General features: G+C 42.8%; 1 protein-coding gene across 3 annotated transcripts in view; it reads left to right on the top strand.

The window, feature by feature from the left end:
- The first annotated feature begins 230 nt into the window (after positions 1-230).
- Positions 231-24,668, top strand: part of DNM3 (dynamin 3) — a 662,543-nt gene continuing 638,105 nt past the window's right edge. For 2 of the 3 annotated variants that reach the window (XM_006142350.3, XM_027768010.1), the window contains exon 1: positions 231-2,081. In XM_006142350.3, coding sequence (XP_006142412.1) covers positions 1,921-2,081 — 161 coding nt within the window. In that variant the 5' untranslated portion in view covers positions 231-1,920. The remainder of the gene's footprint in view (positions 2,082-24,668) is intronic. The other variant, XM_006142351.3, reaches the window with a different exon arrangement.

Raw genomic sequence — 24,668 nt, 5'->3', positions numbered from 1 at the left:
CAGGCAGAGTTCATTGTTCTTCACACCCTCTATCTTGACTGCTCTGGGTACGACCACATGGTATGGAGGAGTGATTCTTACAAAAGGAAGGCAAGACAGACATTCCAATAGGGGTTTATTTTAATGGAGAAGATGCATTCAGTTTTGTTTGACTTTCTCTCTTTTTTTATAAGGCAGTGAAATACACAGAATTTACATGTTTAATTTGATGAATGTTATTTTTAAAGTCTGTTTATTTGTTTATTTAGAAATCCTGTCATTCTCCGACTCCCCTAACTCTGGCTCCCCCATCCCCCGGCTGGGATCAGCAAGGCCGATATCACAACACACCCACTGGGCCATGGTCAGGTCAACCTGAGATCCCTGAGCCTTCCCATATGGCTCTGGTATTGCTCAGCCGTGTGCTGCCATGTGCCATATGGCTGGGCTAGTTCAATGAATTTTGACAAATGTATACCCACATCCCAATCAAAATGTAGAATACTTCTTTCATTCCAGAAAGTTTCCTCCTGCTTCCTACTCTCAAATTCCACTCAAAGCTGACAGTTTTGATTTCTATCACCATAGAGGTGTTTTGTCTATTGTAGAACTTCATGTAAAATGGAATCAGACTTAACATACCCTTTGGTCTTTTCCATAAACATAACTAACAATCAATTATGTTGTTGCTACATCAAAAGCCCATTCTTCTTTGTCGTGGAGAATATCACACAGAATGCACACATTACATTTATTTATTCATTCACCTGTTGATTAACATTCATTCTTTGGTTATTATGAACATTTATACAAGTCTCTTTAGGGTTAGAGGGGAATTTACAACATTCGAAGCTGAGGTTAGAAAAAATGAGTTTGGTTGGAAGAAGTTGAGTGTGAGGTAGATTGTGAGACATTTAGGTAGTGCATCCCAGGATTCAGCTAGAGTACAGTCTAAGAAATAGGAGACACGATGTAATAACTTAGACCCCCATAGTCTCTAGCCTTTATATGGAGTTAAAGTAATGGGAAAGTCCTCAGGCAGAGCAGGAAGCATAAGGCAAGAAAATTTCAATATATTAAATCCTGAAAAATATGGATATTTGAGGAGCAGATGAAAAGGGAACCCTATAAAAAGGCTGAGATTGTCATGGTAATTTATCTTTGCGTCTCCATCACCAGGCACTGACCTGAAAGATGTGCTAAATTTAACAGACGGGTGTTGAGTACATGTTATCGACAGGACCCTATAGAAAGAGGTGGATTATGAGGACAGATAGCATGAGGAGTCTCAGAAGCCTGATGGGCGAGGTAGATTGGAGAGTTGTGGGGGCGAAGACTATGGACTCCTTTGCTCCTGTTGGAGAACATGTCATTGAAGATGAAATAGGTAAGGCCAGACGACTCGGGCCTCAAACAGATGTCAGATGAAAGAAGTTATCTTCTACCGGAGGTCATTCTGAGAGGGGCCATGTGAAGTTTCCTCTCTGGATGTGTTCTCTGGTGGCACAGGTAGAGGTTCTGCTGCGGCGTACTGTCAATTGTAGAGTTTCCACCGGCTGTGACTTGAAGCTGGTGTAAGGGAGCAGCAGTGTGGGCTGCTGCCGATCTCACGCCAATCCCCGACCACGAGCTGTCACTTGCCCCCAAGCCTTGGCAGCAGCAGGCAGAGGCTGGGCATCTAGCCACCGCTGGGAGGCGTGGCGCGGCGAGGGGCGTGTCATGGGCAGGGCCTACGGAGCCAGGCCACGCCCTGCTCTCTCGCGCACGCGCTGCTGGCGGTTAACTGTCAGGAGCCAGGCGGGCAGCGGGTCCGAGGTCTACTCTGGGACCTGGTGGCAGCGCTCGCGTAGCAGCAGCAGCAACAGCGGGGGGGCAGCGTAGCCCGGCTCAAGGCCAGGGCAGAGGCGATAAGAGACCGTGCACAGCCGGCTCACAGGTGGGATGGGGAACCGGGAGATGGAAGAGCTGATCCCGCTGGTGAACCGGCTGCAGGATGCCTTCGCGGCGCTGGGGCAAAACTGCCTGCTGGAGCTGCCACAGATCGCGGTGGTGGGCGGCCAGAGCGCCGGCAAGAGCTCGGTGCTCGAGAACTTCGTGGGCAGGTGAGCGCGGGTCACCCCGCTCCGGGCCGTTGGACAGGGCGGACGGGGCTGCGGCGGGATCCGGGGCCACACAGCGGTGCTGTGGGCCAGGCGGGGTCCTCCGGCTCTGGGCATCCTCCGTGTCCCCGCCCGTGTCCCTGCTGACCGTCTTTCATCCTGCCATACAAAGCCGTTTCCTCCAGTCCCGCCCGCCCCGGGCAGCCTGGATGCGCAGCGCGCCGGGCGCCGCCGGTCCCCCTCCCCTCCGTTTTCCTGGTCCCCCCTTTTCCTGTCCCCCTCCCCAAGGCTCTTCGCCAGGCTGTGGGGCTTCGTCCCCCGCCCCCCGCAGAGATGCTGCCCTCTCCCTGGTCTCGGATCTTCTCAGCTGTCCGCTGTTGGAGACTGTTGTCTCCTGTCCCTTGCTGGGGAGGCGGGGTGCGAGGAGAAAGCCCTCGTTTGTTGTGGTGGAGCTCTTCCCTGAGGCGCTTCTCCACCACCCTCTTCCCCGGGAGTCAAGGAATAAAAGATGGTGTGTGCGTGTGCACCTATTCACAGCTCTAGGCAGGTGTCCCCGAACCCCAGGCTCGGACTGGCGGGCTGGATGTGGACTCGTGTTGTCCGGTGCCATGTCATTCCTGCATCGTCTCCGAATTGACCAGCATCTTCTCGTACTCTCTCTGCACCCCCTCCCCCAGCAGCACCTCCCGCTCCTAAGCTCTTATTTGTCCTGCGAGTCTTCAAATTCCAATCTAAATGGTCGTAATGGTTTTCTTCATGACTCTTAATTCAGAAAAAGCTAAAGAAATAATTTCTGAGTTGGGAATCAGCATTTCTTCCACTGAGCGATTCAAGAGGGATTAAGTTACCTTAATGGCCTTGCCTGAGGAGTGCAGACATTTGTTAAGAAAAGCCCGTTTGAAAGCATCTGCAAAGCTGAAATCTGTCTTCTAGTAGTGAACCAGGTAGAAATGCACAGCAGCTGAGAGGGGGCTGGAGAGGGATAATCCAAAGACTGTACTCTGTTTTTCTTTCTTTCTTTCCTTTAAAAAAAAAAAATTGGCTTGTTAGCGATGGGATGCAGAAGTCTCCTTCTTGTTCATTTTTTTGCATTCTTTTTTTGTTAGTGCTTGGTGATGTGTAAAATTTAGAGCTGGATATTGCCATGTATTCTCTGGGAGTATTAGTACTCAAAGTGCACATTTTGTTTTTTCTCTCAGGTGATATTCTTTTATCTTTCTTTTTGGTATGAACTAGAAAGAAACCTAATAAAAAAGTAAAATTTGTGAAAACTGGCTGATATCCTTGAGTAAGTGATTTAATCACTTTGCCTCGGGTTTATCATTTCTTTTGATTAATGACGAAAGTGGCGGTGAAGCATTTTGCTTATGTCATCGTAGACTGCCGGAATGATGGGTGGATGTGTGGTATTAAACATGTACCTACACACAGCAGCGACTTTCTTTGGTTTATCACCAGTGCGATTCACTGGATTTAACATGGCATCCAAAAAGAGTGAGGTGTGATGACAGTATTTTTTTTTGGTTTTCCAAATGCCAGAGCATTTTATCATGATGCCTTAAGAATTATTTAGCCACTTTTGATTTTTAAACATATATTTAAAGATTAAAATGGTACGTATTTTCAAACGTAATTACGATATTTACATGCATCTTTACTGGCATGAGCCTATAAGTGAATTATGGCCAGAGCTTTTGAAACTAAGGTCAATTTTATACACCAATTTCAAATTTACTCTCTAGGTTCTCAAATTCTAGCCCTCTTCTTAATGTTATAATGAAGTGGAATACATTCCTCCTCAGTAGCAATTTTCTTTTAGAATAAAATTTTTTTAAAAAGTGAAGAGTATAATATTTAAGCTTGAACATTCTTCAGAATGATACATTATACGTGTTATAAAAAATCAGCACATCTACCCACATATATTAGTAATTTGTTGTACTTTAAAAAAGTTTTACCAATAATTATTGTCAAAGTTTCAAATCAAAGAAAAGGATGAACGTAGAGGAAAATAAAAAACTCATGCAATAAATATGGGAAATCTGTATTATCTGTGGAAATGATACCTACCTAATAGAACTTATATATTAAGAAGAAAATTTAATTAGAAAGGTCATTTGACTTTAATAAAGATTTCGGTCATTGAATTATTGAAGAATCTAATTTCTAATTATAAGCCAACCTTAGGGAAAATGGAGTTCTCTATTTTGATAAAGAGATTCAGCCTAGGTGGAAAAACCTGTATTCATATTCCACTATACCTTTTTAGCTTTTTCGCTTTTTTCCTTTTATTTTCTAGGACTTTTGCAATAAAGATAAGCTTCTTTTCCTTTGATGATGTGGCTTTGTTCTTTGACATCTAGCTCTTTCTGTTTTAGGTCTCTGACCTCGTGCTGTTATTGAATACAATGATAAAACAAGGGGTCATTGCTTGTGTAAATTAGTAGTGTCTGCTTGTGACCTAAGCTTGTTCTCTCCACAATAATGGTTCATTTTTATCCTTATTATTTAACAATTCTAGTTTAGTGGCCTAATCACATAGCATCCTCTCAGATTGTTGCTTATATTGATTTTTTTTTTTTTTTGACACCAGGGAATGAATTTGGCTGTGAGTATGTTTACTTCGCTTAACTGTAGCTGTAAAAACTGATCTTTGGGTGACAAGTTTGAGATCTTTATGAATAAAATGAGTCATGAATGAACTACTTGTTTGTGATTTTCTTGCTGAAGTGATGAATTTACATATTAATGTGATATAGTATGAGTAACCAGATTGTTCTTCTGGTTGTTCAGATCAGATATATGCTGGCAGTGAGAAGCAGCTGAAGGAGTAATGAATAGAAGCTGAGACCCTTGGTCTGAATATAAGGCTTCACTGGCTGGTTGGGTGTGCTCCTTGGCCTGATTTGTATACAGCATTGATTGTATTCAGCAGTTTGTCTCTCTCTATATATTTTATACATACCCATGTTTCTTTACAGTGCAGCGATGATGATGGTAATAATAGTTAACATTTTATGGAGTGCTTGCTATATGCCAAGCCCTATTCTGGGAGCTTCAATGTGTATAAACTCATTAAATCTTCATAAAATACAAAAGAAGTGGATACTCTTGTGAGCTCCATTTTACAGAAGAAGGAATCAGGATTCAGAGAGTTTGAATAACTCACTCAAGGCCAATTCAATTTAACATGAGAACAGTGGAAGAAGGATTCAAACCTGGGCATTTGAGCTCCCTGATCCATGATCTAAAACCTCTCTGCCATATTGTCCCTCCACATTGATAGTTACCAATTCCCCTGATAATCATTTTCTTTTTCCTCCCTTCCTCCTTCTATAGTGTGAAAGAGGGTGGGACACTGGCCAAGGACAGACAGAGGGAGAGGCACCCCCACCTATGGGGATGGTCATGCCACAACCTCGGCTTCATTTCTCCCTCCTCTCAGGATTTTGGGCATGCATGCATACACGCATACGCACATGACATGTTTTTCAAGCTGCTGAGTCCAGAACTCACAATGTGAGGTTGGCCATGTAAGATCCAGATCTCTTAACCACCAGGCTGCAGTCTGGTCCCTTCCCTGATACATTTTAACTCTTTTCTTATTGGCTACATAAATACTGCATATAAAATGAGAAACTGCTATATTAATCATTTTATTCATATTTGTTTACCTATGTCTACTTTGCCTTGTTTTGCTGAGGATTTTAGCGACCCTTAGATAAATAGTTTTAAGTATTTTTTCCCTATATTAAATATTCTTTCCCTCCAGCCCCATATATTAGACATTCTTGAAGAGAGAATAGAAAATGTAATTGAGCTATTTATATGTTTAGAGTACGTACAACTTGCTTATAGATGTGTCAAGTGAAAACTACTAGTTGCTAATGTGCAAATGTCTTTTAATGATATGCTTGTTAGAAACATTAGTTTGTCAATGTTAATTATAGAGGATGAAGATTCCATGTTATTTTATTTTTGGGGGTAAATAGAACATTTTTTTTTAATGGAGAGGTTTTTGCTGTAGGGCACATGCGCTGGCCAGAAAGACAGAGACAGAAAGTGAGACATCACCCCCCCCCCAAGGGAGGAGGGCGACCCCCCCCAGGGGGCATGGCCACACTGCAGTTCCTTCTCCTCCATTCTCCTCTCAGGATCTTGGGCTTTGGCACGTGTGCCCGGCATGAGTTTAAGCCACCGTGAGTTTAAGCCACCGGATCCAGGACTTGAACCACAATCGACTACTCTGGAGTCCAGCGACATAGCCATTACACCATCTGCTGGTCTCAATAAACTTTCAGTTCTTCACAAATAGGAAAGTTTTTTGGTTAATAGGGCCCAAATAAAAGATTTTTAAAAAACAGTGACTGTGTTGAAAACTTTTTCACATTGAAATGAATTCTTAATATGTATCTATTTAGTTGTGAGGTTTCTAAAGATGGATTTATTGATTATCAAATTAAAGTTGTTTTGAAGGAGAATCTTAAGAGTGAATCATTTGAGGCTCTTGTTGAATGAACATGGTCATATAATTAAAAAAGAAACTTCAAAGTCATTTATATGGCTTAGCTAGAAACTAATCTATTGAATTCTTAGCCTGATTTCAAGAGATTATTTAAAAATTGACTAGTTAAGAGTACTCTAATTGCAAATGAGATTAGGTACAGAAGCATTCATATTAATAACACTTACTAGTTCAGAAGTAGGTTTGTATCGAGAGGTAGAATTTTGCTAGAGTATCAAAAGATCTAAATTAGGGACCAGGAGTTAGCGTAATGGCTATGTTGTTGGACTCCCATGTAGTTGACCGCGGTTCGCGTCCCAGACCTGGTGGCTTAAAACTCACTCTGGGCATGTGCGTGTGGGTGCCCAAGATCCCAAGAGGAGAATGGAGGAGAAGGGATTGCAGCATGACCATCACCCCTGGAGGATGATTTCTCACTTTCTGCTCTATCCTGTCTGGCCAGCGCATGCACCCTATAGCGAAAACCTCTCCCCCCCCCCAAAAAAAATCTAAATTAGTGCATATTAAAAATAAAATTGTTTTTTAGGGTCAGCAGGTAGCATGGGGGTTAATGTATGGTTCGAGTCCTGGACCCAGTGGCTTGAAAATCATGTGTGTGTGTGTGTGTGTGTGTGTGTGTGTGTCCCAAATCCTGAGGAAACTGTAAGAGAAGGGATTGCAGCTTGGCCATTCCCCCCTGGGATATGATTTCTCATTTTCCCTCTTTTTATCTGCTCTTTCTAGTGAGTGCACAGATCCTACAGAAAAAAAAAAAAAGTTCTTTCTTTCCCAAGAGGGCACAAGAAAATGTGTGTATATGTGCGCACATGCATGGGTGAGGCAAGCACCTTCAAGAGAGTCTTGTCGCTCTCTGAATCTCTTTCCTCGGCCCTCAAGGCAGTCGGGATCTTGGGCAACATATTCAGGTGGACTTTGGATACCAACCTGTGGTCAACCCATGAGGCTTCCAGCAATGTAGATTAGTATGTATATCATCTTTTCACCATGGCTGAGCCAAAATTAGTGAATAGTTTTCAAGAAATGGCTTTCGGGTATTATAGTGATTAGATAAGTGAGTGCTAATGATTAAAATGTGATAATTATTGAAAAATCATGTTATGAAGTTTTCAAGGATCTATAAAATAACTACCAGCAGGTGGTGTGGTAGTTAAGGTACTGGACTCCCTCATGGTTGACCATGGTTCCAGTCCTGGACCTGGTGGGTTACTTTCTTGATCTCTTACTTGCTTTCTCTCTCTCTCTCTCTCTGGTGAGTGCATGTATCCCATAGCAAATTGAAAAAAAAAAACACACTAAATACAATCTTTAAAAAAATATATCAGGAACAAACTTTTCTTTATCCAACAACATAGAATCTGAAACCATGAAGATATTTTTGCTGAATTATCATATAATGTACTTTCAGGTAGTTGCAAATTTATGATGGTAGGATTTAAGGGCACAATCAGCTTACTTTTTTTTTTTAAGAGAGATTTTTGCTATAAGGTGTGTGTGCTCACCAGAGAGGCAGAAAGTGAGAAATCACCTTCCAGGGGCCACAGTCCTTTCTCCTCCATTCTCCTCTCAGGATTTTAGACACACACGCACCTGTGCTGGTGTGAGGTTTAAGCCACCAGGTCCAGGACTCAAACTATGGTCAACTATGTGGGAGTCCAGCAACATAACCATTATTCCATCTGCTGATTCCTCAGCTTACTTTTTTCACTTGGTAATATCTGAGAAGCAGTAAAATGAGGTGAACTGGACTGGATGGGATATCTCTGTTGAAACTTACTTATTATGACTAACAGAATACAAAAACTGCGTTTGACTTCTTCAAGAATAAAGTTGGCCAAGAAGTCCCAGAACCTTGAAGAAATGGAAACTTAGTATTTAGTTGTGTTACAGGATAAGCTATTGGGTTCCCTCTCAACAGAACATGCAAGTATATTAAGTACATAAGGTGTTACATTAAGTACACGAGGTAGTTCCTTCTGGTGTGTCTAATAAGTGGAGTTAAATGACAAAGTTTTACTTACAATTTACTTAATTTTAAGAGGACTGAAAAAAGCTAGAAAGAAATACAGTAGATGATTTTTTTCCTCTTAGTAGAGGTAAGTTAAGAGAGCCCTGAGCTAATGTATAGATTTATCCATTTTAATTTTCTGTGTGGTCAGAATTTTTTAATTTCCCTGAATCTAAGTCTGCTTTGCAATTTCTCACACTTAGTACTGACTTAAAAATCCTAACAGACTGTGAAATAGTAAACACGTTATTTTAAAGCGGAGAGAAGACGGGCCAACCTTTGTGTAGCCCTTTCCACATGGACTCTATTGGATACTTCCACGACATTCATTCCTTACCCGTATTCATGTTCCTGTGTCAACAAGAGGAGGAAACTCAGGGTTACAGGTAGAAGTTGTTTGTCCGGGATCTCATGGCTAGCATGTGGCCACGCTGGGAATTAGCTTGGGGTGTGACTCTTATCGAGACGCTTGAGAAATATAGGCCAAGTCAAGTAAATGAACCTGTATTTATTTAGTTTGAAAGAAACTGGGTAAAAACGTACCAAAAAGGGTGAGTGCATAGAAGCCGAGGTACATATAAAAAAAAGAACTGGCAGGGCCCAATCGCTGTGGCAAAGAAGTAATACTAGTGCCCTTCAGTGCTGGAAGCCATATGGTGACCACGGGTCAGAACCTGGGACAGCCTGAAAAGCATGGTGGGCATGCAAGGGTGCTCAGGATCCTGAGAAGCTGGAGGACTTGGGAAAGGGGATGTCAGTGTGGCGAGAGCTTGATGAGGCCCCTCTCATGTGTGCACATGTGTGCATTCTAAGATGCACATATTTTGATAGAATAAAATATGAGACCTCACTTTCAAATGATTAGGTACAATGAGCAGTTTGATATAATGCAAACTAATTGGTATAAAACATTTATGGCATGCCAATTTATCTTTACAAATAAAAAACACAGAAAAGCTATAATTCTGAAGTCGAATTGAGGTGTAGGTGGAAAGTAGACAGTGTATGAGTTTCCAGTGTCCTTTGGCAGCCCGTATCATTTTAGCTCAAGGCTGCATGTACTGAAGTATCGATGTCAAAGCAGGGAGGTGGTGATCTGTGTCTCAGTGTCAGTCTTGACAACAAGACATTGGATTTAGACCATCACTTTATCTCAAAGAGATAGTGTATATTGCAGAGGGCTTGAGAGAAGAATTGTAGGAAAGAAAAGACATTGGGTAGATTAAAAATAGAACTGGGAGCAGTGAAGGTTAATTGAGAACGGGATTGATCAAACCAACTTTTATAAGGACCCCTAAGGCACTGGTATTTGAGGGACTTCTCTTTCCTTGTTTAAGAATAAGGCATTTAGTTAAAGGAGAGGAAGAAGAACTTGACGAACATTTTCTAAAAGCAAACTTGAAAATGGAATGTGTTTAGAAAGTGGGGAGGGTACGTGACACTAAATGAGTCACATTTTGTGAATTGAAAACTATTTCCACTGAATTAGATTAGGATTATGAACACCATTTTAACTATTTTTTTGGTGTGTGTGGTCACAGGCAGCTTCACTTTTCTCCCTTTATCAGTAGCAAGGACTGACGTTTCTCTAAGTCACTACAGGGACTTTTCTCTGACTTAATTCTCTAACTTCCTGGAACTACTGTACATCAGGATACAGAGAGACCAAGAGACTTGCTTCAGGTGGGAAAACGGCAGAGCTGGGTTTGGAACTTGGTGTTCAGAACTGGGAGCCTAAGTCAGCTCATCCCCTTCTCTTCTTCCCCTATCGGTTTAGGAAACCTCCCTCGCACCCTCGCCTTGACTCCCTCTCTCTCCTTTCCTCTTCCCATTCCTTTGCATTGGGCCAGTCTTTTTTCCTTCTTGAGATGCCCCTTCTTACTCTTGCTGATGGAGGATGGGCAGTGATGCTACATTCTTTTGCCATTCAGAATAGTGAAAGGAGGCAGGGAGCAGGAATTTTCTGACTCAGACCAGGCCTTTTGGCTGAGATAGTATACTCTTGAGGAAATGTGAATGTTATGTGACAGATGGGCACAGTAAAGAGCAAGTGAGATAGTGGATGTTTTCACACCTTAATAATAACTGTATGCCAGGTGGGCATTAGCCGCACTGCTGTGCCTGGGGCAGTCAGAGTAGGCCTTTCTTAAACCAAGGCAAGCTTCTGAAAAATTGAATATAAATATGTAAATGAAAAGTCTATTTAGAAGACGTTGAATGTTTAGGTAAAACAAAAGATGTATTTGTGTAATGAATCTGCTTCCTTCAATTCACTTGTTTTATATCATTATCATGCAATTTCCCGAGAGAGACAGAGAGGGAAAGTGAGAGCTACAATCCTTTCTCCTACGTTCTCCACTTGGGGTTTTGGGAACACATGTACAAGCATTTGACATGAGTTTCAAGCCACTGGGTCTGGGACTCAAACCATGGAGTCAACCATGTTGGAGTCCAGCATCTTGACCTCCTGGCCCCCTTGCTTGTATTCTTAGAGTGCATTGAGTGACACGGTGGTCTGTCAACATTATAGAAATTATTTTAACGATTTCAACAATAATTCATATCAGGTTGAGTTTTTAATTGATAAAAAGGGGAAAAAAGTTGAGTAGAAAGATAATATATTTAATCCTTGAAAAGTGTGAATGGTACAGATTGCTTCGAATCTTGTTTTTCTATAACATCTTGCTCAACGTTCTCTATTCTCAGTGATTCAAAATGTGCCATAGTGTGGGACCAGCAGTTAGCATAATGGCTATGTCGCTGGACTCCCAGGTAGTCGACCGTGGTTCAAGTCCCAGACCTGGTGGCTTAAACTCACGCCAGGCGTGTGTGCGTGCGTGTGTGCCCAAGATCCTGAGAGGAGAATGGAGGAGAAGAGATTGCAGCATGGCCATCCCCCCTGGAGGGTGATTTCTCACTTTCTGTCTCTCTGTCTCTTTCTGTCTTTCTGGCGAGCGCACACAAAGTGCCACAGTGCTTCTTTGTGACAATGTGTCATTTTCATTTCCCACTGCCTCAAGGACACGATATACCCATGAATAGCATAGATAGACATATTAGAAGTAGGTAGGGCTCTTGAAGAACTTCATTGTCTGTTGTTTCAGTGGCTTAGAATAGAAAAAGGAATCCATTTAAATAAATAATTTGATGGGTGACTAACCTTGTCCATGACTTTTGTTTTCTTAGAAGGGAAATATTTACAAAGAAGTCATCCCATGGTAATAGGGTGCAGGCTTTGTTGACTGGTGTGTGTGTGGCAAGTGGCATGAGCTAGTAGTAAGGGATTCAGCCTCACTGGGCCTAAGTTTCCTTATGTGCAGAATAGAAATAACGGACTACTTTTGTTTGAGTGTGTGCGTGCTCTAAATCATTTGACATCTACTGCTTGGCCTACAACATATGTTTAATAAATTTTGTTTAAATCTTTTATTTAGACTGGACATTTCCTGGATATTTTAAAAACAAAAATAAACTTAGAAGAGGTAATAGGGGGTCATGTATATTTTCATGTTCTATTTTTTGGTATATGTTGGAAAATTACAGTTGCACCAAAATGGTTGAAAATCACAGTTATGTATGAGGAATGAGCTCTAGAGTCCTACAGCATAGTAGACTCACTATAGCTGATAATTTAATCTATATTTTAAAATGCTAGAAGAGAGGACTTCAAATGTTCACAACATAATGATAATGTTTGAGATGAGGGATATATTTATTAACCTGATTTAATCATTACATTGTATTCATATATTGAAAAATCACACACTGGGACCAGAAGAGGCGTAATGATTACATTGCTGGACTCCCATGTAGGAGACCATGGTTCAAGTCCCCGACCCAGCAGCTTGAAACTCATGCCAGGTATGTGTGTGTGCGTGCCCAAAATCTTGAGAGGAGAATTGAGAAGAGGGGATTGCAGTGTGGCCATCCCCCCCCGGGGGGGAGGGTGATTTCTCACTTTTTGTCTCTCCAGCAAGCGCATGTACCCTATAGCAAAAAAAAAAAAAAAAAAAAAAAATGTACCACATAAAAAAAAAAAAAAAAAAAAAAAAAAAAAAAATCCTCTGAAAAAAGAAAAATCACACACCATACCCCATAAATATGCAAACTGTTATGTCTCAGTTAAAAATTATTTAAAAAAATACATGTTAATGTTTCCTTATCTGAAATATCTGGGACCAGGAGTTTTGGATTTTGAATGATTGTTTGTGATTTTTGGAATATTTGAATATATATCATGCAACATCTTGGAAATGGGACCCAAGTCTAAACATGAAATTCATTTCTGTTTCATACATACCTTGTACTTACTGCTTTTTATTGTTAAAGGGTGCATGCGTTTGACAGAAAAAGCACCCTCTCATGGGGTATAGTCATGCCACAATCCTTCTTTCTCCCTTTCTCTATCCTCTCAGGACTTGAGGCTTGCACGTATATGTGCCTGGCATGGTTTTCAAGCTGCTGGGGCTAGGATTCAAACTGTGGTCCGCCATGTAGAACCTGGTTTTCTATGCTCAGCGCTTCAGTGTTGTCCTATGAAGCCAGCCCTTAGAGGTATTTTAATATAATACTTTTGTATTGCAGTCCTTTTCCTGGGACTCATTACATGGACTCTTGGTGTGAAACTGTCCACTCACAGTGTCATATTGGCCCTCGAAATTCCAGATTTTGGAGCATTTTGGACTTCATATTTTAAGGTTACAGATGTTCTCCCTATACTAACTTTTAGATCAGGTGAACTTAATGTACATTTGAACCTTCTTTAAGTTTATGATATTATCACAACACTTTTTTTTAAAACAAATATATACAACATGAGCCTCGTTTATATATTCTTCCCTCCCTAGAGTTCCAAAGCACTTTTCCATTTATTATTTCATTAATCCTTACAGTTTTCCTTAGAGGGTAGTAAAAACATGTTTTGTTCACTTTAATGTAGAAATGAAGGCCATTAAGTCACAAACACGTTAAAGACATGCTAGGGGGTCACATGGTGAATATGGGAGATAATGCACATAACAGACGTAAGTAAGGATAATAGAGTTACAATGAATTTTGCTGAGGTTGTATTCAGATATTCTCCTAGAGAATCAGTTTTAAGGACGGTATTCGATTCTGTGATAGGAAGTAAACCGTTTTGTGTGTCTTTTTCTTTTAGTAATGTTAAATGAAATTGCAGGCAAAGATGGGGTGGAAGTGGGGAAAGGACCAAGGAAGTTCAGATGAAGAGGCAGGACTCCTTGGCTAAGCCCAAGGGAGAGCAGGTCTGCAGCCAAGGGATCAGTAGAGGAAGTGCGGTAGAATTTGGGCCAGCCCTGTGGCCTAGGGTTAAGAGAGCTGGATCCCTTGGGACCAGCAGTTAGCTTAATGGCTATGTCACTGAATTCCCATGTAGTCGACCGCAGTTTGAGTCCTGGACCCAGTGGCTTAAACTCACGCTGGGCGTGTGTGCGTGCATGCCCAAGATCCCGAGAGGAGAAGGGATTGTGGCATGGCCATGCCCCCTTGGAGGTGATTTCTCGCTTTCTCTCTCTCTCTGTCTTTCTGGTGAGTGCATGTGCCCTATAGCACATGAGAGAGAGAGAGCGAGCGAGCGAGCGAGCTGGATCCCACATGGCTGACTATGTGGTTCAAATCCTGGGCCCAGTGGCTTTTAGACATGCCAGGTGTGTACATGGGCTTGCCCCAAATTCTGTTGGGATGGAGAAAATGGAGGACAAGGGATTAGGGTCTGACCATGCCCCAGTGGGGTGTGCTTTCTCCTTCTCTTCTCTCTCTGGTGAGTGCCCATGTCTTCTGACAAACTAAGAAAAAAGATATAGTAGATACTGAAGTAAAATCTAATGACTCTTTTCAGGGAGAGAGATTTTTTTTTTCCATCCAGAATACACTGTATATTGACTCAATCAAGCACATCGACATACATGTTATCAACAAATAATTTTCCATTTCTTATGTCTTGTATATTTTGCTTTTTTTTTTTTCCATCCTTGATTCACTCTCCCTCACCCTCTGCCATGTCCCACCCTTCTCCCACATTGTCTCTGGTTGCTTTCTATGCCCCCCCCATTTAATTGATTTGCTAATGAACTTAATTAGTCTAAATATTTGCAATAGCAAGAGCAGCTGATATGTACATACATATGAACCGAAGTCTGACTTTAGGCATAAACCTCCGTGAGCAGAATGAATCGGGGAGAGAGATTTATATTCTGACTTGATTGGCATTCTAATAACTTGTTAACCATCCATTTTAGCATTGGTTAGTTAAATGATGTCGTTTGGAAGTACTTTCTCTTTCTGTTACTAGGCAATCCTCAGAAGTGTGTGAAAGACTAGCTTTGAGTAGGGGCAACCCACGGCCTGATGGTTAAGGCAGCTAGATCTTACATGGCTAACTGTGTGGTTCTAGTTCTGGACCCAGCAGCTTGAAAAACATGCCGAATATATGTGGATGTGTGTTCAAAATCCTGAAAGAGAGAGCAATGGAGAGGAGATTGTGCAAGACCATGCCCAATGGAGGGGGTGCCCTCCTCAGTGACCAGATGCACCTGCACCTACTGGAAAGAAACAAAATAGCCTTGGGTGTCTTTTCTAGTGGAAGGTCTGTGTTTTCTGGTTAATAGAACTGAGCCCCATTGTGTTCATATACTGAAAGGGGGAAAGCCTGTGGTCTGTTTTCACGTATCTTAGCATTCGTGGTTCTGAGTCCTACCACCTGGGCAACAACCAGGTGTGTTGAGATTTTTGTATTCTCATTTAGACACTGACATCATTATCTGCACGCTGCAGTCCTATGAGTTAAATTTAAGAAGCTTTAGTGAGTCTATTTACTTAATCCTAGAGAAAATATCAGATGGAATTGTGGAGGGATACTTGAATTATGTACTTTGGATGTTATAATTTTCTCAGGTATATTTCTTTTCTGACTCATTGAAGAAGGGATGTGGTAATCCTGTCATTTGCTTAAAGAGCAAAAGGAGAGATGGTAGGAAAAGAGTTTTGCTTACTTGAGGGTCTACCATGTTGTAGGGAATTAAAAGAAATTGTGAGTGAGTTAGTACAAGGTAGATTTGGTCTAAACCTGTAAACTAACCCAGTCCACCCCTTTAAAAGGGGTATACAGTAGAAATGATCTTTCTTCCACTCAGGTTTCTTATCAAGATGTTTTATTTACCTGCCAGATTGCTTCTGCATTGTATATATTTTTAATATGAAATTTATTTGATTTTTGAGGGCAAATAGGATTTAATAAACTTGTTTGTTGATGGTGGATTAGACCCAATTGAGAAAAGGGTATGTTTGAAAATTCCATTAGCAGACGGGCCTTTCTGTTTACTGAGTTGTTTTCAAAGATTCCTATTTTGGGAAGCTACTATATGCCAGGCACTGTGAGGTCCTATGTACACAGTGTCTTCCAAAGAGCTACGAGGGTTGGTATGCGCTGTGCTACCACTACCAGGGGCACAGTTCTCATGAGAGGACTTTGGTGGGGTCATGATGCTGTCTCCAAATACCTAACGGACTGTTAATTGGACCAGGCTTCAATCAACTCTGTATGGCCAGAGAAGACAGAATTAGAATGAATGAGTGAAAGTTATAGGCAGACAGATTTAAGCTTACTGTGAGATAGATTTTCTTTCTTTCTTTTTTTTTTTTTGTAGAGGTTTTTGCTATAGGATGCGTGCACGCGACAGAAAGAGACAGAGACAGAAAACGAGAAATTACCCTCCAAGGGGGATGGCCACGCTGCAGTCCCTTCTCCTCCATTCTCCTCTCGGGACCTTGGGCACGCCTGCACATGTGCCCGGCGTGAGTTTAAGCCACTGGGTCTGGCGCTTGAACCACGGTCTACTACATGGGAGTTCAGCGACATAGCTATTACGTTAACTGCTGGTCCCCATGAGACAGATTATTCAATGAAACTGTTACAAAATGGAATGGCTCTCTCTGAGGCAGTAAGTGTCCCATCACTGAGTGACGGAAGCTCGGGTTGATTGCTCGCTGGCTGCTTGGCAGAGTGTACTGAGGATGGTGGTTGAGCAAAAGGATTTGGAAAGCTCCTTTTAGCTTAAGGTCTATCGTTGGCTTGGTGAGTGTCAGAAAATTTTGGATTTTAAAAGAAAGATTTTTAAAAAAATAATTTGCCAGAAGGTGAATGTACTGGCCAGGTAGAGAGAGAGAGAGAGAGAGAGAGAGAGAGAAAAGAGTGAGGGAAAGTGAGAAAGCACATCCTCCATGGGGGATGGTCACACTGCAATCACTTGTCCGCCATTTTCTCCCTCCTTTTGGGATTTTGGGCAGGCATGCACTCGTGCCAGGCGTGTTAGAAGCCACCAGGTCTAGGACTCTGAACGTGCAATGGACTCTGTTGATCCAGTCACCTTAACTACCATACCAACAGCTGGCCCGAATGTGTGTTTTCGACAGGTTATTCATCTCTGGGTAGATAAACGACAGGCATGGCAGTGTTAAGACCTCCCCGGGTCCAGCCCTTTCAGGTTTGGCGTGGGTGTTAGTGTGAGGATGTGAAGGAATTGGAATAGCTCATGCAATACCTAATTCTATGAAGCAGCTGTAAAGAGGATAGTTTAGAAGTAAACTGTACTTATTCTTTGAAAACAAAAAAGCATTGAATAGCAGTTTGATTTTAAAATCTGCTTTTCTTAATGATCCTGCTTCTTTCAGTGGTATACAGTTTAGAGTCTTGGGAAAAAATTAGTTTTCCTTTTTATTTTAAAAATCTTCCTCCTTAAGACCAGCAGTTGGCATAATAGCTATGTCGTTGGACTCCCATGTAGTCGACCATGGTTCGAGTCCCAGACCCAGTGGCTTAAACTCACACCGGGCACATGTGCATGCGCCCTATAGCAAAAAACTCTCAAAAAAAAAAAAAAAATCCGAACAAGAAAACAGAAAACTTCCTCCTTAAATCTAATACAAATTGTCATGTCTTTATTCAGGATGTCTCCTAGGCCCGCCTGTTTCTCTTTATTCTCATTTGGACCGTTCTAGTCTTGTGTCTCTCCCTCACACTCCGATAACTCTACAGCACCCTGCCTCTCACTTCCTCCATTTCTTATCTATTCCCTGTGCATATTGCTGCTCTCAGATGAATCTTCCATCATACTTTGAAAACGTCCATCCTTCTCAAGAACCCATATTGCCACCCTCCCTTTGAATCTCTGGTTTCTTAGAATCTTCTACCTATCCACTATTTGTTTTCCACTTCTTCCTGATGTGTTTGCATCTCATCTTTTCCGTGTATTCAGTGGGCATTGCTGATGACATAGGAACAGGGTTGGCCTGGGGAAAGAATGATATTATGTGACCAAAAGAGATTTAAAAAGTCAAGTCATATTTGAGTGCCTCTTTTGTGAAAGGCACTATCTTAGGATGGAATAACAATGAAAAAATATTTGTCCTAAACAGGGGCTGGACCGAGGGACAGTGGTAAAACACCACTCTGTGAGGCTGACTCACATTTTCAAGTTCATGTCTGGGAGAGTCCCCGAGTATCCGGGGCAGGTGTGTTCCTATTTTCCAGGGTTGGCCGATGCTGGGGCCCAGAGGCTGAGGTGGATGGTGATAATGGAATCATGACTTTGATATGGGCAATGTCTGTCTGTCTCCCTTATTAATAAATAAGCCTTAAAAATGTATTTGCCAGGGGAACCAGCAGTTAGCGTAATGGCTATGTCGCTGGACTCCCACGTAGTCGACCGCGGTTCGTGTCCCGGACCCGGTGGCTTAAAACTCACGCCGGGCACGTGTGCATGCGTGCCCAAGATCCCGAGAGGAGAATGGAGGAGAAGGGATTGCGGCATGACCATCCCCCCTGGGGGGTGATTTCTCGCTTTCTGTCTCTATGTCTCTCTCTGTCTGTCTGGGTCTGGTGAGCGCACGCGCCCTACAGTGAAAATCTCTCAAAAAAAAAAAAAAAGAAACAAAAAAAAGCACTTTGTAGGGGCGTAAAAAAAAAATGTATTTGTCAGGGCCAGCAGGTGGTATAGTGGTTAAGGTGTTGGACTCCCATGTGGTTGACCACAGTTCGAATCCCAGACCTGGTGGCTTGACAGTCACGTTGGGCACACATGTGCATGCCCAAAATCCCAAGAGGAGAATGGAGGAGAAGAGATTGTGGTGTGGCCATTTCTCTCTGGGGGGTGTGTGTGTGTGATTTCTTGCTTTCTATCTCTGTTTCTTCAGCACCCTATAGCAGAAATCTCTCTCAAAAAACAGAAAAGCGAAAAACTCAAAAAAAAAATAAAGTATTTGCTGTCAACAGAATCTGATGTAGACTTGACTTGCATTCACTGTATTCCAGGAATTGTGAAATGCTGAGGGAAAGAATACGACCTCCGAGCAACCAAACTGCCTGGGTTCACACCCTAGATCTGCCACTTAGTAGCTCTCTGATCTTAGGAAATCAGTTCCTCGGTGTCTTGGCTTTCTCATCTGTACAATGGGATCATAGTAGAACCCGCCTCACAGAGTGGCTGTGAAAGTTAAATTAGTTCATCCATGTAAAGCATGTAGGACAGTGTCTGCTCCATAGTATCACACTTATGTGTTATGGTGGCTATTGTGGGGGATGGAACTTAGAATTTGGGTGCCTTTAGAGCTGCAGATTGGGATGACAGAAGAGTACATTTCTTTGCAGAGTCCAAGAAAGACTTCATGAATAGAGAAAGGATTTGATAAGATAGCCATTGGGACCAGCAGTTAGCACATAATGGCTATGTCACTGGACTCCCATGTAGTCGACCGCGGTTCAAATCCCGGACCCGGTGGCTTAAATTCATGCTGGGCATGTGTGTGTGCGTGCCCAAGATCCCGAGAGGAGAATGGAGGAGAAGGGACTGCGGTGTGGCCATCCCCCCTGGGGGGTGATTTCTCACTTTCCGTCTGTCTCTCTCTGTCTTTCTGGTGAGTGCATATGCACTATAGGAAAAAAAAAAAACCTCTAAAAAAAGAAAAAGCAAAAAAAGGATAGTCATTTAAGAATAAGAATGTGATAGACAGAGGTGAGGCCAGAAGAAAGATGTGTCTGAGGAACAGTCAATTTTCTCTGTGGCCTCAGTACCTAGCAGGGACATTTGTGGGAGACAGAGCTGGTGGAGTGAATGGGAGGCCAGTGAAAGGTTGCTAAGATGTGGACCTGGTACTTAATTCAGTAGTAGTTAGGTGCCATTGAAGGTCTGTAAGCGCTGCTGGGGCAGGCCTAAGAGTCAGGTGTTAGGAAGATTAAGTCAGCCTTGCGTTAGCTGTAGTATGCTTAAATGAAAACATCTCAGTGCTGGGCGCTTCAATGAGCCAATGTGAATTGAGACTTGAACCAGTGTATTAACAGACAGAAATGAACGTAGAGGTAGAATCTGTGATTACAGATAGTAGGTGAGGGAAAGGCAGGGGACGGAATAAGAAATAATTCTAAATTCTAGTGGGTTCCGGGAGGGTTGGTATTAACATTCACAGACGTACATAAGTTTGGAGTGGGAGGGAACACATTCTTCCTCTACACCCAAGTGGTCTAAACTTTCACTCTCTCAAAGTCAAGGGCATCTATGAGGCCCAGGTGAACACTCTGTCTGTTCTGATAGACACTGTCAGGACTTATGATTGGCTTCAAACTGCTTAGCACTTGAAAATTGCTGGCTGATTAACATTTGGTTTTGGCCCCTGAAGCAGTTGGCTTACTTATTAGTATTTTTTTTTTTTTTTTGGAGAGGTTTTCACTATAGGGCGCGTGCGCTCACCAGACAGACAGAGAGAGACAGAGAGACAGAAAGCGAGAAATCACCCCCCAGGGGGGATGGTCACGCTGCAATTCCTTCTCCTCCATTCTCCTTTTGGGATCTTGGGCACGCAGGCACACGCGCCCGGCATGAGTTTTAAGCCACTGGGTCCGGGACACGAACCGCGGTCGACTACGTGGGAGTCCAGCGACATAGCCATTATGCTAGCTGTTGGTTCCCACTTATTAGTATTTTTGAACAACACTGTTTTAAGTCCTGTGATGGGCTGAGTATTTATGCCTCTTCTAATTCACATGCTGAGGTCCTAACCCCCAATGTGACTCTATTTGGAGATGGGGCCCACAGGAGGTAATTAAGATTGAAGAGGTCATAAAGGTGAGGCTCTGACTCAAGAGGATTTGTGTCCTTACAAGAAGGGACCCTAGAGAGATCCCTCTTTGCCTGCACACAAGTAGGCCACGTGAGTGCACAGCAAGAAAGCAGCCATCTACAAGCCAGAAAGAAAGCCCCCACCAGAAACTCCATTGGCTGGACTTTGATCTTGGACTTCTAGACTCCACAATCATGACAATTTACGTGGTTTAAGCCACCTAGAATGTGGTATTTTTTTTTTAAATGGCCACTGAGCAGACTTATACAGGTACTTAATTTTTATTGAGTTGTCACTAATTAATTTGTTGACCTGACCTAGACGGATTGGTGCTGAGAGTATCATGGCTGTCCTAGTCTGTCCTGTTGCTAATAACAAATACCTGAATTTGGATAACTTCTAAAGAATCGAAGTTTATTCAGTTCACAGTTTGGCAGTTTGAAGTCCAGGAGCCTTGTCTACTGAGGATGCTCTTGCTCACAGATATCAGGGAGGAGGGCAGAAGCTTGAGCAGAGCAGAGCAGGTCTCCTGTTTCATTTCCTCTGTTTATAAGCCCATGCGGGCCCCATACTCATGCCTCATCACTTTCCAAAGGCTCCATCTTTTAACCCCATAGTCAGATTAAGTAAGTCTCTATTCTCAATACTATATTGTTACAATGGCTCACAATTATTATTTTTTTTTTTTGAGAGGTTTTTGCTATAGGGTGCATGTGCTCGTTAGAAAGATAGAGAGAGAGACAGACAGAAAACGAAAAATCACCCCCAGGGGGGATGGCCATGCCACAATCCCTTCTCCTCCATTCTCCTCTAAGGATCTTGGGCACTCACATGCACCCGGCATGAGTTTAAGCCACCAGGTCCAGGACTCGAACCACAGTTGACTACATGAGAATTCAGTGATGTAGACATTACGCTATCTGCTGGTTCCTGTGGTTAACCAAATTTTAATGCATGAATTTGGGGGAGACACACTCCAACCACGGAAATTACTTTAAGAGATTTAGTTTTTACATTTATGAGATAAAATTTGACTGTATTTGATAAACTACTGCTTTTAGCCTATGTGCTGCAGTTTTTGAGATATCATTTTTTTGACCTGTAGTTCTCTAATTTATTTTTTTTTTTTTTTACTGTTTCTTGCATGAGAGGGAGGGAGACAGTAAGAGAGCAACAGAAAGACACACACATAGAGAGAGAGAGACAGAGAGAGAGAGACAGAGAGAGTCACCGTCACCCTTAGCAGAGTCCACATGCCAGGATCCATTCTAGTCTCAGTTGACCCAGCTCATGGGCACATGCATACCCAGTGTGTTCAGAAAGGTTCTGGAACATGAACAGGACCCTTCCCATGTGGTCCAGTTGTGGGACCACTGCACCCCTGTCTGCCTCCTCCATTTACTTAATGAGACACTTCTGTTCAAGATCTCCTCATCTCACCCCTGCCCTTTGCAGGCACTGGCTTAGCTTGTTTCTCTTCACAACTACTGCGTGACTCTCACTGTCTCAGAGACAATTTGGGACTCAAACAGATTTGAACTGCAAAGGATGATGGTCCTTAAAAGACTGGTCTATTTGCCAAAGCAGGTATATAGATATCTGTGTAAGATTTATCTGAGGAACTTAGCAAATAAAGGTTCCCGGGCTTCACTCATGGAGACCGACTCCATGGGTCTGGAGTGAAGCTGAGAAATCTGTGCTTTTCCGCTTTCCTGGTGTTCCTGATAGGCAGCCAGATTTGAGAGCTAATCACCACTTCCGAGATCCCCATTATCTCCACAGCTGTGGACGAGGAATGCAATGTCTCTTTTTTCCCTGTCAGAACATGGAAACTGCCCTTGCCAAGGTTGCTGATGACCTCCAGGCAGCTTAATGCCCTCTACAAGGTGGTCTGAAATTGATCACCTAGGCTTAATTTCTACAACCAGTAACTGAGTTCAAGCCTTTGTCATTCTCTTCTGGATTATAGTAATGGACTCGAAATTCAGTCCCTCTCTGTGATGCTCTAGCCTGACTTCCACAGAGCCATAGCATGATTGAGTGGATTTCAGATTAAACAATGTCACTGTCGTAACATGGACTTTTCAGTTCCTAATGCCACCAGCATGCAGTCTGAGCATGGTGTGTCATATGAGGCTCTGTATGGCCCAGCCTCTCCAGGTCGTCTGTTATTCTTTATCCAGCTGTGCCATGCCCTGCGTGCATTCAGTACACTGTTTCATCCCCTGTGCACCAGCCAAACTTCTTTTTGAGAGGATTTTGCTATAGGGTACGTACGCTCACCAGAAAGAGACAGACAGGAAGAGAGAAATCACCTCCCAGGGGGATGGCCACACCACAACTCCTTCTCCTCCATTCTCCTCTCGAGATCTTGGGCATGCATGTGCACATGCCTGGCGTGAGTTTAAGCCACCCAGGTCCGGGACTTGTACCATGGTTGGCTACATGAGAGTTCAGCGACATAGCCATTACACCATCTGCTGGTCCCCAGACAAACTCTTCTTACCTTGCACGTGGGTCTCTTCTTTTCTTGGAAGCCTCAGCTGCCTCCTATACTCTCATCTCCCAGGATACCTGTTCTCTTCTGGGCATCCACGACTCTCTGAGCAATTCTCTAAGGTAATACTCTTGGGTGGTTAGAAAAGCCATGAAGTATTTTTTTCTATGCAAAAATATATGGCTTTTCTGATACTCCAATACATGATATCTGCTACTGCTAAATTATGAGTTTCTTGAAGGCACAGTCTTTTTATTTATCTTTACTTCTTCCACGTAGTTACTCCTGAATAAATAATGAATGAATCAAAAGTGTAAAAGGGAGGTTGCAGCCTTCAAAGTATCTCAATTACCTGCAAAATACAACGTCTGTTGTACATCTACTCTGTGACAGGCAATGTCTTGGGCAGCAGAATGACATTAATAAGGAGAAAAACCCACACTTCTTGTCGTTGGAGATTGCAGCCCAGGGAAGAGACGTACAATAACCAAATGGAGAATGTATGAATCAAACGAATGCCATGACAAAAATGATTGGGATAGAGAGACCGAACAAGACAGAAAGGGACACATTTATAGGTTAGTCAGGGAAGCCTGTCTAATCGGATGACATTTCAGCTGGAGGACAAGGAGTCAGCTATTGGAAGAGTCGGGAAAATGCAGTCCTTGGTAAGAGGACCCATGCATGCTGAGACTCTGAGGCATCAGAGTTCCACGTGTTGGAAGAACTTTAAGAGACTCATTAATGTCTCTAGAGTTCAGTGGAGGGGGACAGTTGGGGACGGAGGTAGTGCGGTAAGGGATGGTGGCAGAGAGAAGTTAGGCTTTGTCAGTGCCAGAAATAGTTTAGACTGGGTCCAGAGTGCTGTGGCAAGTAACTGAAAGAAGCATTTTAATCAAGGGGTGATATCATCTGAGTTACATGCTAGAATGAACCCTCTAGGTCAGTTCTGTTCTAGGCAGAGGTCACCACCCCTCACAGCCATCAAACCTAATGGTACCGAGAACTGGAATTATCCATTTTAATTTAATTACTTTAAACTATATTTATTTATTTTGAGAGATTTTTGCTATAGGGTGTGTACACTCTCCAGAGAGACAGGCAGAGGGACAGAAAGCAAGAAATCAACCCCCCGGGGTGGGGGGATGGCCACACTGCAATCCCTTCTCCTCTACTCTCTTGGGATTTTGGGCATGCATGCACATGTGCCAGTGTGAGGTTGTGTTTTTTTTTTTTTTTTTTTTTAGTGGTTTTTGCTATTGGGTGTGTGCACTTACCAAAAAGAGTCAGAGAAACAGAAAATGAGAAATCACTCTCCAGGGGGGATGGCCGCACTGCAATCACTTCTTGGGATCTTGGGCATGCACGCACACGTGCCTGGTGTGAGTTTAAGCCACTGGGTCTGGGACTCGAACCGTGGTCGACTACATGGGA

The sequence above is a fragment of the Tupaia chinensis genome, unplaced genomic scaffold, assembly GCF_000334495.1.
Source record: "Tupaia chinensis unplaced genomic scaffold, TupChi_1.0 Scaffold000074_1, whole genome shotgun sequence".
NCBI lineage: Eukaryota > Metazoa > Chordata > Mammalia > Scandentia > Tupaiidae > Tupaia > Tupaia belangeri.
Note: the sequence above shows the minus strand (reverse complement) of the source record. Positions and strands in the feature narration are given on the sequence as shown.